Genomic DNA, 17368 nt, shown 5'->3' with positions numbered 1-17368 from the left:
CTTCTAACATCATACTCTTAAAGTTGTCGGCATCCTTGTTACATTTAACTTATGCCTATGATCAAGAAAACATAACCATCATGCAACACTTGAGCTAGTCCTAGAGGCAAGACTAGGAATCAGATTTTATCGTTTATTCTACAAGTGCTTATGGGTTTTTCTCTGAATTACATATTCAAGAACCATAGCACTTATAGCAAGGCGCCGCTACGCGTCCACAGGCGGAAACATCCACCGCCCGGAGAGCCGTTTGATTAGACACCTAACAGCCGTCGGATGCAACCATCGCGCGCAACTGACCAGGTCATTACTTCCTGCAATAGCCATTCTGTTTCAGAAATAGAATCCCTTGTCCGCCGTCCAGGCACGGCTGCACGCAGTGCGGCGCTAATCCCCACCACTCACAAAATTGCTGCCGCTGGTGCGGGCCAGCTAGTCCTTCAGCGCAAAAACCTTCAACAACATGGCACATCACATCATGAGTCAGATGCTGGGATCCGACGAAGATCGAGCTTGCCGGGGGCTGCTGCTTCGAGGATAGCCGCGGCCAAAGTTCTCAGATCCGACCGCCGTCGGGGGGGTCCTGCGCGAGCTGTAGTATCATCCTGGTTCACAACCCCCCCCCCCCCCCCCCCGGTTGTGTTTCCTTAAACAACTTCCACCAGATCACATTAGGGCAGCTGGGTGAGTTCTCGACTCTGAAAAACAGGAACACTTGTCTGTCTCTGAAACTCGTGAAAAAAACTGTGTATCAGAAACATAGCTAGAATTCCTATTTGTTTCATGTGTGTGGTAGCTAGAAAATCAATTTTGTCTCATGTGTGTAAGTGGAACCAAAGCACATCCCCACACACCTGTCTGCTTCTTCTATCTCTGCAACATGATCCCCTCTGTTACTTGTTATTTATCAATCTATTTGATGAAGAAAGTAAAATATATCACTGTGATACAATTTTGAATGTGTATGCTTATGTGAGAAAAGGCCACATTGAGTGAATATTTTTGTGTGCAAATGAAGCTGAAAAACTGTTGATTGATGTATCTGTGTACCTGAATTTCTGAAACAACACCTCTCTATTTACATAAAAAACATGCGTCTCGTTTCAGGAAGCTGGGACTAAACGGGAAGAGAGCTATGTCCAAGGGAACTTCTCTGTCGATAATCATGAATATTCAGATGGTTTGTTGCATGTTGATGATGCGATGCAAGATGATTCAGATGACGGGGATGTTTCATCGCAGCCGCTACCACCCTATGTCGGCATGGTGTTTGACACAATTGAGGATGCCAAGAAATTCTACAATGACTATGCCTTCAAGTTGGGGTTCGTCACACATATATATTCTACAAAGTATAACCAGAAGAGAGGCCAGAAACAAGAGGATGCAATAATGATCAAGAGGGTCTTTGGGTGTGTGCATGCTAGAAAGCCCCAAAACCGAAAACAAGTAGCCAGGGGGAAGTTCTTGGTCCTAGTCAAAGATGTTTTGCATTCCCTGTGCTTGAGCAAAAAACATTCATAATTTCCTTTCATTGTTGCAACCTTGATGATGTATTTAGGTTCTATTTCAATTTGAAAAACGTATGTTACGCTAAAACAGAAAAAAGTAAGAGACCTCACATTTGGACTTGAGACATTCAAGATAGCTCACATTTTGTCTTTTGAAATTTTTTGAGGTATGTGCCATATTACCAGTACTACTCTGGCACATGAATGCGTTGTTTGTTTCATGATTCATGTTGTACATTTTGTCCTCCCTGGCATATACATGAATGTACCGTTTGCTTCATAATGCGACATCATGTTTTTAGTGCTCAAAAGGCTATTCTATAGATGACTGATGTTACAGGATGGTTTCATTGTGCATTCTTGCTACAACATGTTTCCCCATAGCACATAATAATACCAGTAGGATTCATTGTTTCAGCAAAAAATATACCAATAAGCAAGGAAACAAACTGCAAAAAAGCCAGTCATTTTCATTGTCAACTCGGCATCCATCTCTAGTTCACATTGATAGCTAAGCATGGCTGATGCTCTAGCATTTTCAAGAAAAGAGGGGGGAAAGGGACATGCCCCGGCATGATACATGCTCTAGCTTGAGTTCCGCAAAAGACAACTAGCTAGTTAACAGAAACTTGTTGTTTCAGTTACATAAAAGAATGTAGCGCACACAAGGACCCGCAAAAGCCTAAAAACTAAACTAGCAAGATCTTGTTTCGGAAACGACATCCTCTACGAGCTTCTCAACAGTTTTTGCAAATCTTCGGCTGAGTTGATTGTGTTTTGAGGATGATTGAATAGCTTCGCCGCAACAAATGTTCGGAAATTGAGCAATGACCTCGTGTCCTGAGCATACAAAAAGCATAAATAAAAAAACATCATTAGAAACACAGGAGGGGGATGTTGATAGGAGTCATATTCACAAAAGTAGTGTTTTGAAACCAAAAACAATGTTATTTAGCTACTAGTGTTGCATAGCAAAATTGGTTATACCGTGTTGAATGGCTTCATCCCCCTTGCTGTTAGATTCTCCATGTACAGAATAACAAAGAACCCACAATCAAACCTGCCAAAAAAAGGTACGCCTAAAAATGCTTCCTGAAACAGATGTAGAAAGTTGTGGATGGGCACATGAAAGAAAAGAAAAACGAAAAAGAGAATAATATGTTGTTGATTGATGCGGGGTACCCCTTTGGGCTGAAAACAATCGAACTTGTCAAGATCAAGCTTCCATGGGTTTCGTTCTTGCACCAGAGTTTTGAAGTTTGTTATCTGCACATTTAATATTAGAAAAAATGAAGATATAAAAAGATGGCATGGTGACATCTTCTTTGATTGATACCACATGATCAATTTGATATGATAAAAAGAATGAAAATGATCAAACAAAGATGAAAAAAGGGGTGTAGTTTTCATACTAGATTGCAACATGGCCGCTCAAGGTTGCTGATGTAGTTAGGGTCGTCGCTCCTGGAGTCAAAAACATTGAATTTTTTTTGCATCAAGTTCGCAACAACAACTGCCCAATGTCCATCCTTGACAATGGTGAAGAAGAGCTGCAATATTAACAAAAAAAATTCACAAACCCAGATCATGATGCACTAAAAGATAGCTTTGAAAATATATCTTGTAGCATAAAAACTATAAAAATCCATTCAGAAAGCTATGAGCTACAGAAAGCTATAAGCTACAAAAATTCAGAAAACTTCTGAAGTTGGGTTTCCTTTCAAGTGACCGTATGACTGTATGATTTCCAATGGATTCAATGTTTTTTTTTGCTCCAATAGTTCCTGGAGCTACAACTATTATGGGAAAAACTTGTTGTGCCTGTTCTACAACTATTCCTGCAGCTACAAATATTCCTGCTCCTCTCCAGGTGCCCAAGGGGCAGTCAGGTAGGGAAAAACTTGTGGTCATTCATGCTCACAAACAGAAAACGAAAAAGTTCATGCTAAAACTGCCTGCTCCTCTCTAGGTGCTCCTGGGCTGGGGCCTTCCTTCTCCATCGCAGGTCAGGTGATGAAACAACAAACCTGTGGCCACTCATGCTCACAAACAAAGGGCGCAAAATCCATTCCCCACCCCGAGTTCCTAGTCAATTACACATCCAAATTCGGGTGCACAAATCAAAAAAAGAGGGCGCCATCGCAACCCTAACCACCGCGTAGCCGCTCGCTGCGGAGCCGCCGGTGAAGCCACCGAAAGGCACGAAGGTGAACTCGACTAGAGCAACAACGTCGGCCAGAAATGGGGGGAAGGAAGGAGGAGAAATCACAAGGAACCAGAGGAGATCCGTACTTGCTTGGGTTGCCGCTGGCCGCTGCCGGTCCCGAAGACTTCGTCATCGTCATGGCAGTGGGTTAGCCCCGGTCACGCCGCCACCCTCCCAGATACAGTCGTCGTCGCCCTCCCAGCCCTGCGAGCACACGCTGCTGCGGGAATGACTGCTTCCAGCTGCAGGGTCATTTTCCTGAAACAACGGGTATGTTTCAGAAAACGGACGCGCGTGATGTGGAAGCGGTGAGGCTCTCATCCGTCCGATCAACAGATGATCCGACGGACGCGGAGCCGGTGGATGCGGCGCGCGTGATCGGTCGGGTGAACTTAAGCTTTTCCCATAGAATATAAACATATAATTATAAACATGAAAAATGAATATACAATTGTTATGTCCTTTAGGACATATTTCCAACAGTAAGAACCATAGCAGTTATAGCATAAAATACAAACATCTAATTATAAGCATAAAAAATAAATAGTACAATTATTATTGCCTTTAGGGCATATTTCCAACAATATCGTCCAGTGGCGACGCTGGTTAGCTTCCAACGAGCAAAGTGTCATCCGAAGAGGCGTCCATGGCAGGCAGGAGTTGCATCGGAGGACGGTGTGACATGTCCAAGGGTGGCGCATGGCTCGATGGCGTGTGGGCGAGCACATCAAGAGACCGGGGTATGAGGAGACGTCCACACCGGCCATTCTTTTCTTTTCCCCTTTCTTTTCTCTTCCTAGGACACATGGACCCCACACATCAACTATAATGGTTGTCTGCCCTAAATGTTACTTCATGCCACCTCATCACTTACAGCGGGCCCCACTGTCAGATTTCCGTCAAAACGCGCTCAATTGAGCATTTAGTGCTATCAGCAATTTTTTTATACTCAAAAACAATTTTTGTTTTGCAATCTGTTAGCATTTCGGTGGTTTTCGACAAACATGTGCGCAATTGTAGTTGGTGTGTTTTTGCAATTTTCTCCTACACCTGCTAATAATCAAAGTAAAATTTGTACTTGTCCCTATTCACACCCTAGGTCCATCTCGATCATTTCATCGGTGGTAGGGTGGTGGGGTTTCAGGGATGCTCGGATGGGCGGTTTCTGCGCAGCGAAGAGGATAGGGGCGGAGGCGGAGTTTCATGTCTTCTCCCCCATCACGCAGTCACAATGTGTTGGGGTCGTCATGAGGGGTTGAGGGATGAGCCTCAAATGTGTGGTTGGGGACGATGGTGGAGAGTGAGGGGGTGGATAGTGGAACACGGTCGCCGATGAGGTGGATAAGCAACGGTGCGTGAGTGAAGTGTGACAACAGACCAGTGAATGGGTACGGAAGCGGATTTGGAAAATAACGGGAGGGGAGGGCAAGAGCAAGGGTTTGTACATTGATAAAGGTCACGCCTAAAAGGAAAACAAGTACCTGGGATCACATGAATCCAGATCAATTATTACTGACATAAAAACTGTATCGATAACCCTTTCTCAGACTTAATCTCAAACAAGGAAATTGGATCATATGATGTTAATTCATAGTTGCACTAATATCAAGGCATGCAAAGCATTGCTGTCAATTTCATCTCATTGTCGCATGGAGGTACAGTGACTGGGACCCAACTAAGAAACAAATGCGGGGGAAAAACCCCAGCAAGCATCCTGCGTGAATAACATTACAAAGAATGTGGCTGGGTTCCACTAATTTAAACTAGAGCCAAGCACCATCCACAATTTCAGACTAGTGGGCTGGTTATGTAATACAATCATCATCATATTAGTTCTGTCTCGCTATTAGATGAGATAACGGACCATATTAATTGATTTCAGACCAAAAGGGACAGCGATAGATTTCAGATCAAGGGCGACGAATCTAATGTTCCCATAATCATATCCCCGCGAAAACAAATCCTTCCTGCAAGGTGGATTACAAACACGGACATAAATTCCTTTTTGTTTTAATCTCGGGGCGGAACACTACTCTGGCTATACAGTTAACATACTGGAGATTTACCTTTTTGTCCAAACCCAACCGATCTGCGATCTCCATCATCTTTTCAGCGTACTGCGCCATGTTCATTGTTTTATGCTGAACAAGTAATCCAGTTATAAAAAGTACCGCGACATATCAATATTCATAAAGGATTCATTGAGAGACTACCTTCCCGAAAGCTAACTTGCTAAACACAGCCCGAGCTTCATCCTCTTTAGCCTAAAATTAGCACACAAAGGTCATACCGATGTTAACAATCTATTACAGTTACATATGTATCATCATGTCAATCATACAGTATCCTACTTACCTTCAGATCAATGCCACCCTCCTTGACAATAGAATAAATCTAGAAAAGTAAACAGATGAAATGAGATATTGGCAATATGTAGCATATTTCTTACAACATAAATTCAGAGTTAGAGGCTATACAAATTTGCAAAACAGACCCAGCTTACGAGATCAACTTACCATTTGCTTTATTGTTACAAAGACAGGCAACGCATTCAGTTCAGCATGTAGTACCCTTTTGTGTATAGCAAACTTGTCCATTTCATATACTTCCTTCACAGCATCTAAGTATCTCCTCTGAAATATTTTTCAAACCATGATAAATATGATAATCACAAAGCATGTCAATATTGCATTATTACACAAATGTCCAATGTGGTAGGATACTAACATCTTCCTTGGCGACAAGCCTCCATATCTCAAAATAGAGAAGATCTATGTCCTTGAGGGACGCATCTGTGTTCAGCTCAATAATGTACTCCTGAATCAAATGGACCAGATCGTGAATAACACCGGCAATGAACACCTCAATTAGCAAAAGATAAGATGTCTTACATTATAGGCAAAAGCAGCTAAACGAACAGTCATATGGGGAAAGTGTGTTGCAATCCTCAATGCTTGCCTCCATGCTATAGTATCCATGTTTCTCCACTGAAGTGCAAAGAAGTTAACCATCATGTGTATATGACAAATATACCTATATTTCGTGATTTCCTGAGGGGCATGTTAGGTTGATCTCTCCACCGAGTGGGCTCAACGGCCCATCGGGCCCTGATCTATTCGCTTCCTGATCGGGGGCGCCCAACCGTTCTATGGTTGGTGGGCCCCTGTGACCTGCGATATATAAAGAGGTGGGGGCCGGGGCGCACGGTACGAGGTTCGCCGCGCCGCCAGACTCCCCATCGAGATCCCCTTCCGATCTAGGGCAATCGCAGTGCTCACAGGAAGCACCATTGCCACCTCTCCATCTCGATCCCTCTGCGATCACCGGCCCCTACATCACCATGGCCGGCTCTGGATCAAGCTCTTCCGCACCCAAGGAAGGTAGGTTACCGGAAAGATCTAGCCTACACGATCCAAGTGGGTCTATCAATGGTATCAGGCCATCTTGGTTAGATGTTTTTTGGTAAAAAGATAAAACAAAGAAAGAAATAGAGATCCCCTCCCCCCAAGAACCCTAGACAGGGCAAAGAACGAATCCTTCAAGGAAACGGAAAAAGTAGCGCCGCCGCAAGGCCGCGCCGTTCCTCTCGATCTCGATGCGCATCGGCAAGCCGAGGCATCGAGAAGAAGAACACCACCCCTTTTCAGGGGCAAAGATCACCACCACCGATCCATTCGACGGCGGCGCGCTCACCGCAAGGGGAACGCGCGACCGGCGAAGGGGTCGGCAGGGGAGAAGCCTCTCCGTCCATCTAGGTCGCTGTCGTGCGGCAGTTGCCTCTCTTTCTCTCTGTGGGGAGGGGGTGGATGGAGACAGTAAAAAGAAAAGAAGGGGAAGGGGAAAAGAGTGCTCGCGCGGCGCGGTGGCGCCTTGTCGTCGGCGGCGGCCGGCGGAGCCCCGACCCGCTGCATCACAGACAAGGCGAGGAGACAAATCGGAGACGGCTCATATCTCTCTCTTTCTGCCACAGGAGGCTCACGCAAAGAGAAGGAAAGGGGAATGGAAAGGAGGCGCTGGCGCGGCGCGGTGGCTCTAGCCCCCGTCGCCGGCGGCCGGGCTGGACGGCCGGTGACCGAGCCTTGTTTCCTCCGCCGTCGGGAGAGACTGAGCGAGCAGAGAAACAGATCGAGTAGAGAGTGGGGGCGCTAGGGTTGGACTGGGATCGGACTCTCTGTTTTGTTCCAGCGAAATCAGCGGACAGCCGTCGATCGTGATGGACGGTCCAGATGAAAACCCTAGTATCCCACTGGCCTTTTGGGCCGAAAGTGACCGCGGACCAGGCCGAAAGACAGAGCGGCTGGGCCGGCTAGCACGGCGCGGCGAGCCGAGTAGGCCCGCAGGGCAACTGTTGTTTGAGGCTTTTTCCTTTTAATGTTTTCTGTCCAGTTTTGGGCAGATTCAAAAGTCTTGTTTTTTGTTTTCTATACAATACATATTTCCAGCGAATTTTATTGTTTACAAAATATAGAAAGGTAGAAAAGTCTCTCGAAATATAAAAAGAAAATTTCTAGAAAAAGAATTGTTCATGAATTTTTATTAAATAAGTTCATGAATTTTTTTCATTTGATCAAAGAAAAATTTCTGCAAAGAATAAAAAGTTCATGATTTTATTCATGTTTTTCCGCTGCGTACAGAATTAATATTGCTCTTTTTCTTGAAAATAAAAGTTTAGAGAGATTTATTAAAAGAGCATGTTAAAGTTATAATTAGAATAAATATGTTTATGTTATTCTTATGACCAACGTTGTTAATAACATGACCATATTTTATTATTGAAATTAAAGGTGCATTTATTTCTAATATTTTTCCCAACGGTAATATAGATTTAATTGCATAGACAATTATATGTTTAATTTGACCAACGTTAGATTAATGCATATGATTGTTATATTGATGTCACTTAAATTGTGATTTCAGGAGGCTTTCACTTGATGAGTTGCCTAAAAGAAGTTTCGACACTCAGAGGTGACAACCACACTGAGTGGAGGAAGAAAGTTGAACTGGCATTTGTTTGTGCTGATCTGGACTGGGTTCTGGATGAACCACAGCCGGTCAGACCTACAGAGCCAGTAAGAGAGACTACTGAGGATGATGCTGCATGGGCTAAAAGGAAGGGGGATTATGCTCCTTTGGAGATGTCCTACATTATAGCCAACCAAAAGTGGGTCAATGCAAATAAAAAATGCATGGCCTTTATAAAGAATACAATTGAGAGCACCATTGTGGGCTCCATTGCAGAGTGCGCTTCAGCTGCGGAGTTGCTGACAAAGATAAAGAGCCAGTTCACTGGCTCTTCAAAGATATATGCCACCCAGGTGTTAAAACAACTTGTGAAGGAACAATACACAGGTGGTGGAATAAGAGAGCACATCTTGAGGATGAGCAATATGGCAGCAAAGTTAAAGCCTATGGACGAGGATCTGGAGATCAAACCAAAGCTCCTGGTCCACCTTGTCATGGCTTCACTGCCAAAGGAGTTTGAAACTTTTGTTGTGAATTATAATATGTCACCTGGAACATGGGACATAGAAAAGACAATTGCTATGTGTGTCCAAGAAGAGGACAGACTAAAAGCTTCACATGGTGGAACACTCAACTATGTGAAGGATCATAAGAAAAAGAACTACAATCAAAACAACAAAAGTTCTCCTTCAAAGCCACAAGGAAAAGCTCCCTATCAGCATCAGCGTCAGCAACAGTCTTTCCCAGTGGACAAAGACACTTGTCTCCACTGTAAGCATACCGGGCATTACAAGAAAGACTGCCCTGTTTGGCTGAAGTCCTTAGTGGTAAAGCAAGGTAACAACATTGTTTCCTTAGTAAATGAATCCTTGTACACATAGTTTTCGAAATCTACTTGGTGGATTGACTCAGGGGCAACTGTTCATGTTGCAAATTGTTTACAGGAATTCCATTCGACCCGGACTACGCTAAGAAGAGAAGGAGGCATTGAAGTAGCCAATGGAATAAAAGCAGAAGTTGAAGCTGTCGGCGACATCTCCTTGGAGTTAGCTGATGGATTCAAGCTTCTACTTAGAGATGTTCTTTATGTTCCTTCATGTAATAGAAACTTAATTAGCGTTTCATGTTTGGACAAAGAAAATTATGAGTGTTAGGACATGGCAAGTGTGCCATCTGGTATAATAATGCTTATATTGGTAATGCTTTACTACATGATGAGCTTTATCTGTTATCACTTCGTGAAAAAGTGCATTCTGTATGCAATGTGAATGAACATGTTTCCGCGTCGAATAAAGAACAAAAGAAAAGAAAGAGCACATTCGACTCATCGAAATTATGGCACTGTCGCTTGGGCCATATTTCGAAGGGAGGAATAGAAAGATTAGTCAAAAGTGAAATTCTTCCACAGTTAGAATTCTCAGACTTAGAACAACGTGTAGATTGCATTAAAGGAAAGTATATAAAACAAATCAAAAAAGGTGCAATCCATAGCTCAAGCACACTAGAAATCATCTACACCGACATTTGTGGACCATTTCTGGTGAAAAGTGTGGATGGATATGACTCGTTCATAACATTCACAGATGATTACTCTCGCTATGGTTATATTTATCCAATCAAAGAAAAATCTGAAGCGTTGGATAAATTTAAAATATTCAAAGCTGAAGTTGAAAATCAGCATGATAAAAGAATAAAGATAGTAAGGTCCAACCGTGGGGGAGAGTACTGCGGTCGGCACACTCCATATGGCCATGTCCCTGGACCTTTTGCAAAGTTCTTACAGGAGACTGGCATAGTTGCCTAGTATTCAATGCCGGGTGAACCTCAGCAAAATGGAGTAGCTGAAATGCGCAACCGTACACTTATGGATATGGTGCGCAGCATGATGAGTTATTCCAACTTACCATTGGGATTATGGATGGAGGCGCTTAAAACCGCCATTCACATTCTCAATAGAGTACCAAGCAAGTCGGTGCCCAAAACACCGTACGAGCTATGGACAGGAAGGGTACCCTCCCTACAACACTTCAGGGTGTGGGGGTGCCCTGCTGAGGCCAAAATGTTTAATCCAAACATTGCAAAGTTAGATCCCAAAACAGTAAGTTGCCACTTCATTGGCTATCCAGACAGATCAAAAGGTTTTCGTTTCTACTGCCCTGACAGATATACAAAGTTTGTAGAAACGAGACATGCAGTCTTCTTTGAGGACGAAATGATGAGGGGGAGCTTGGTAGCTCGGAAAATTGATCTTGAGGAGAAGAGGGTGCATGCACCTAATCCGATGATTCAGGAGCCATTTTTCTCACTACCAGTTGCAACTCCACCCATGACAACCTTGGGGGTAGACCCGGAACCTGTCCGTCAGGAGCCGACTGAACCCGTTGTTGAGCATGAAAGGGAGGTGCAACAGCAAATTTTAGAAGAAGTGCCAGAAGTTGAGGCACAGAACGTGCCAGAAAATGAGGCCCTAAGAAGGTCTACAAGACCAAGAAAGACAGCTATTTCTACTGACTTTAAAGTTTATAACACAGAAATGGTTCATATGGAAAAAGATCCCACCTCATATGAAGAAGCCATGAGAAGCCATCATTCATCGATGTGGATGAAGGCAATGGAAGACGAGATGAAATCGATGAGTCCCAAAGATTTTTGGGACTTAGAGGAAATTCCTAAAGGAGCCAAAACAGTAGGCTGTAAATGGGTCTACAAAATTAAGTATGACTCTAAAGGGAATATAGAAAAGTATAAAGCACGACTCGTGGCAAAAGGATTTACACAAAGAGAAGGGATAGATTACAATGAGACATTTTCTCCAGTCTCATGTAAGGATTCCTTCAGAATCATAATGGCATTAGTTGCTCATTTTGATTTAGAATTACATCAAATGGATGTTAAGACGGCATTTCTGAATGGTGATTTAAAAGAAAATGTCTACATGAAACAGCCTAAGGGTTTTATCATGGAAGGCAAGGAAAATATGGGATGCCGCCTGAAGAAATCCATTTATGGATTAAGACAAGCCTCTCGGCAGTGGTATCTAAAGTTTAATCAAACGATTAAAAGTTTTGGATTTAAAGAAAATATTGAGGATAATTGCACTTATGCAAAGTTTAAAAATGGGAAATATATTTTCCTAATCTTGTATGTGGATGATATCCTGCTTGCTAGTAGTGATGTTAGTCTACTACAAGAAACAAAGAAATACTTATCCTCAAATTTTGACATAACAGATCTTGGTGAAGCATCATATGTTTTGGGCATAGAAATTCACCGAGATAGGAACAGTGGAGTCTTAGGACTATCGTAGAAAGCATATTTAGAAAAGGTTCTTAAAAAGTATAACATGCATGCGAGTAAAGCCACACCTGCTCCTATAGTCAAGGGCAATAGTTTTGGGAAATTCCAATGTCCCAAGAACTAGTACGAGATCGATCAAATGAAAGCGGTACCATATGCTTCGGCAGTTGGCAGCTTATAGTATGCATAAGTGTGCACTCGCCCTGACTTAGCTTTTATCACCGGGGTACTCGGTAGATATCAAGAGAATCCAGGCATGGAGCACTAGAAGATGGTAAAGAAAGCATTGCGTTATGCGCAAGGCACGAAGGACTACATGCTAATATACAGGAGAAGTGAATCCCTAGAGATAAAAGGGTATTAAGACATAGATTTTGCGGGGGGCAGAGATGATAGAAAATCCACGTCAGGATACGTCTTCACTCTTGCTGGGGGAGCTATTTCGTGGAAAAGCTCCAAACATTCAATAGTTGCATCATCCACGATGTATGCAGAATTCATAGCATGCTTCGAAGCCACGGGGCAGGCGATATGGCTAAAGAAATTTCTACCCGACTTGAAAGTGGTAGATTGTATTCACAAGCCACTAAAGATGTACTGCGACAACCAACCCGCAGTATTTTACGCTCACAACAACAAGTCGAGTAATGCTACCAAAACAATAGAGATAATGTATTATGTTGTGAAAGATAAAATCCAGGATCAAACTATAAGTGTCGAGCATATAAGGACAAAGGATATGCTTGCGGATCCGCTAACGAAAGGCTTACCACCCAATGTGTTCAAGGAACACATAGCCGGCATGGGTTTAAGGGAAAGCCTTATGATTCCTGGATAGGCCCAAAAGGAACAGAATTTGCTTCTGATCATAACGTATGTTGTAGCTGTATGGTTCTAACGGCAATTAAGTTGTGACGATGAAACATGCTCTATGTACCAATATGTGATGAATCAAATAAACTAGAAAGTATAAGGTTAAAAGTAAAAATTGAGATCAAGGGGGGGAATGTTAGGTTGATCTCTCCACCGAGTGGGCTCAACGGCCCATCGGGCCCTGATCTATTCGCGTCCTGATCAGGGGCGCCCAACCGTTCTATGGTTGGTGGGCCCCTGTGACCTGCGATATATAAAGAGGTGGGGTCGGGGCGCACGTTACGAGGTTCACCGCGCCGCCGGACTCCCCACCGATATCCCCTTACGATCTAGGGCAATCGCAGTGCTCACGGGAAGCACCACTGCCACCTCTCCATCTCGATCCCTCTGCGATCACCGGCCCCTACATCACCATGGCCGGCTCTGGATCGAGCTCTTCCGCACCCAAGGAAGGTACGTTACCGAAAAGATGTAGCCTACACGACCCAAGTGGGTCTATCAGGGCAAACTTACCACCTCGGTACTGCGATCCAGATGCAAATAATCTGCAATCCACTATTGCAAGATAGAAGTCTAGCACTTAAAAAATGATCCAGCCACCGATAACATTTTAAATTCCAACAGCTTGATCACATAATGCATACCTTTATTTTCTTTGATATTTCTCCATAGTACTTGACATAAACGGAATCAATTTCATATGTATGATAACGTGAGCGGTAATCGTCGTGATAGCAGTACTGGCGTTCACAACTATCAGGCAGCTACAAAAAAAGGACGAGAATTAGATGGCACATCTGAAGAAGTACTTAATGGCTACAAACATTGCAGTTGCAGCTGTGGTTTGGAATTAATGAAGCAAAATGAACTACCTCATTGATTTAAGGGTTTTCACAGTGTGTGTGTTGAAATGGTTTCTGAACACCAATGATTAAGATAATCAAACTAACCAAACCGGATGGCCAGTGTAGATAAACTTACGAAATTACGAAGGACAATGCGTTGGTAGTCATTCAATTCAGGTTTCTGGCTATCGTCGCGATGGAAGAACCACTCGAAACTTTCATCATCATCCAAATGCCGAAAGTAGGACTCCTGACAAAGTTCATCCTCGGTGTACTCTTCCGGTTCCTTGAGTTCATGTGCGGCCTCTGGCTTCACAATCTACACACAGATGATACATACAAAAGATAAAATCATGCACGCATGCATACCAAACCAAGACTGGATTAGCTGCTATCGCGAATGTACAAACTTTATAACATACTACATTGACTAAAATGAGTGGTGAGCGATTGATACAGCACGCAGGTACCTTGTAACAGGCGATGCGAACGCGTGCAAGGCGCTCCTCTACCTGGTCGTAGTCCTCCCATGCCACATTGGAGTATGGATCAATGGGCGGAGGAATGTTGGGACGCAAAAGTTTAGCATATCTGGCCTGGTCTTCCTTGCTGAGAATGACGCCCGCCCCGGTGCGCTCATCGCTTTCTTCTTGTGCCAAGATGGTGTCATCCATGTCTGTCGCATGAGAAATCGGGGCTTGATGTTGCTGGGCAGTGGCAGGAGCATCTGAAGATGATGGCGATAGGTACTTGCGGCGCCTCTTCTTCCAGGGTCTGTACGCGTGTGTGTGACATGCGTGAGTGGCGCAAGTCCATGACCAGGTTGTTAACTAGCTTAGTGGAGTTTGTTAGCTAGCCCATGCATGCCTATGTGTTGGCCGGGTCATGTGTGGATGGCTGGTGTGGTGTGCGTGCATGTAGGTAGTGGGTTAGTGGCTGCATGCGTGTGTTAGCGGCCGGTGTGGCCGTGGATGTGTGCGTGCGCAAGGCTATTTATAGCCTGCGTATGTGTAGAGAAAGTGAACCGTGTGTAAGCCATGTAGCCACTGTAAAGAAAAAAAGATTGGGGCGTTCGTGCGCCTGTGGCGGCGTTCGTGCGCCGGCCGGAAAATCATGTGTCCGGTGTTATTCTTTTTCCACCTTCGTTCGAGTGAGAGGAGAGGTAGCTAGAGGGTTACGGTTCCAATAATTGGTATCATGAGCTTGGTGTTTTGGACGTGCTTGCCGTGCCAGAGGCGTGGCAGCGATGGCGGCGCTCGCCGGCAGCTGCGCGACGGAGCTCCGGGCCGTGTGTCGGCCCATGGAGGTGGGCGGCGATGTGGCTATCATGGCGCGTGGCGGAGGCGGCGGGAGGTGACGTCGTACGTGCGGCGACCGCGGAGGCCGCCGAGGCGCTGCGTGGTAGCGCGGTGGCGCAGCACGGCGCGGCGGCATGGAGGCCGCGACGGTGCAGGGCAATAAGCCGCAGCGGCGAGTCGGGCACGACCAGTGCGTGTTATGGGTGCGCACTGGACGCGTCGGCCGCGTCAAGACCGCGGGCGCGTGTACAAGCGTGCGGTTGACGTTGGGAGGAGGCGTATGTCGCCGTTGTGCTCGAGTTCGGCTACATTCTTCCGGCGTTTGTCGCTGGCGGCTGCCATGGCGAACGCGGAGGCGGCGCGCGGTGAGTCCATGGCGTGTGGTGTGGTCGGGCGCGTCGGGTGCGCGCGGGACATGCGGGATGCACTGATGCGGTTGGGCTCGTCGGGCGTGTAGGGTGCGCGCGGTACCTGCGGGGCATCGTGGGACGTCAGGCGTGTGTCGCCGGTGGAGGAGGAGCTCGGCGTATGTCGCCGGAGACGTGACGGAGCACGGTGGGACCGGCGTCAGTGCGCCAGGTCGGGTCCGTGGTGATGCGACCGGCATCGGTGCACCAGGTCGGGTCCGCGGGCTGGGTCACGGTCGTGACGACACTGACAACAGGAGCTACACCAACTTCGACGACGATGACGTCGTGGTTTAGGAAGAGTATGTTAGGAAATAAACCACGAGTGTGTCGTCATGGCGTGTGTGCCAGGGTCTGTACGCGCGTGTGTGTGACGTGCGTGAGTGGCGCAAGTCCATGACCAGGTTGTTAACTAGCTTAGTGGAGTTTGTTAGCTAGCCCATGCATGCCTATGTGTTGACCGGGTCATGTGTGGATGGCTGGTGTGGTGTGCGTGCATGTAGTTAGTGGGTTAGTGGCTGCATGCATGTGTTAGTGGCCGGTGTGGCCGTGGATGTGTGCGTGCGCAAGGCTATTTATAGCTTGCGTGTGTGTAGAGAAAGTGAACCTTGTGTAGGCCATGTAGCCATTGTAAAGAAGAAAAGATTGAAGCGTTCGTGCGCGTGTGGCGTCGTTCGTGCGTCGGCCGGAAAATCATGTGTCTATTGTTCTTCTTCTTTCACCTTCATTCGAATGAGAGGAGAGGTAGCTAGAGGGCTACGGTTCCAACACTATCTCGGTGCACGTGGCCGGAGGCGACGGTAGGCAGTAAAGGACGTGGTCGGGGGCGGGAGCGGGGACGTGCAGTGGCGTGGCGGCGGGGATGGGAGGCCGCGGCGGGAGGTTGGAGGAAGCAGCGACCTGAAAGATCGATCTGGGCAGCGGCGAGACCAGAGGCCCGTCATCGCCCAGTGAAACGTACTGGACGGGCTTCTCTTGTAGCATCTCGCGCGATCGGAGGCCAGCCTCGTCCTCCTCTTTGAGCGCCTTGTTGCGCTGAGCGTCTCTTTCCCTTTACTTTTGAGCGGGAAAAAGTTGCAATTTATTCAAGAGGTCACCACGGCCTCCGATGCCACCACGGCCTCCGATTCACTCGGGCGGAACCTTGTTGCGCTGAGCGTCTCTTTTCCTTTACTTTTGAGCGGGGAAAAGTTGCAATTTATTCAAGAGGTCACCACGGCCTCCGATGCCACCACGGCCTCCGATTCACTCGGGCGGAACCCGGAACCAAGTCTTACACAAATGTAACATCCCAAATTCTCCAGCTGCGAGCAACGGCGCGACATGTTTTGCTGGAACCAGCGCATGATGACAATGCAATCGGCACACGGGTCGGCGATGTGGCTACGGATGTTGGAAGTACATCGGCAACGATGTGCTACAGAGAAAGATGCTGGATCCGACTATGGTTGGAGCCGCAGCCAGCCAGTAGCGTTTTTGCAACCCAGGCGGCACCAGTGCTATAACCGCTACTTTTTTTTGCTAGCACCGGCGGCGATTTTTGCTGGAACCAGCATGGGATTTTGCTGCATCCTGCATCTGTTTTTGCTGGAAACTAGTCTCTATTTTTATTTTTGCTATCATTGGCTTTGTGTTTTTGCTCCAACCGGCATTATTATTTTGCTAGAAATAGCTTTTTCTTTTTTTGCTACAGTTGACCTTGGAGCTTTTCCATGCTAAATTTGCTTTTGCTGGAACCGGTGCAAATTTTGGCTCGAAGCTGGTATTTTTGTTGCTACAATCACTGGAGATTTTTTTCTATTGAATTTGTTTTGCTGGAACTGGAGCTTTTTTTGCTGAAACCTAGTAATATTTTTGCTTCAACCGACCACTCGAGGATTTTGTTTGTTTTTCAGAATTTTCTTGTTGGACACCACGATGCAAGCCAATGGCCACGGCGAGCCGGAGGCTGTGACGTCAAGGCATGCTG

At 45.8% G+C, this 17368-nt stretch overlaps 1 protein-coding gene across 1 annotated transcript; it reads right to left on the bottom strand.

Annotated features, from left to right (window-relative positions):
- Positions 1 to 307: 307 nt before the first annotated feature.
- On the bottom strand, positions 308 to 14368 carry LOC125546672. Its single transcript, XM_048710845.1, has 15 exons — positions 14165 to 14368; positions 13831 to 14013; positions 13494 to 13613; positions 13363 to 13404; positions 6609 to 6704; positions 6445 to 6534; positions 6234 to 6350; positions 6073 to 6111; positions 5931 to 5981; positions 5784 to 5858; positions 2924 to 3061; positions 2694 to 2777; positions 2499 to 2603; positions 1909 to 1960; positions 308 to 453 (listed from the first exon to the last, which is right to left on the bottom strand). The coding sequence occupies exons 1-15, from the start codon at positions 14366 to 14368 to the stop codon at positions 308 to 310; spliced, it is 1542 nt and encodes a 513-aa protein (XP_048566802.1).
- Positions 14369 to 17368: the final 3000 nt, after the last annotated feature.

Source organism: Triticum urartu, chromosome 3 (genome assembly GCF_003073215.2).
Source record: "Triticum urartu cultivar G1812 chromosome 3, Tu2.1, whole genome shotgun sequence".
NCBI classification, from domain to species: Eukaryota; Viridiplantae; Streptophyta; class Magnoliopsida; order Poales; family Poaceae; genus Triticum; species Triticum urartu.
Note: the sequence above shows the minus strand (reverse complement) of the source record. Positions and strands in the feature narration are given on the sequence as shown.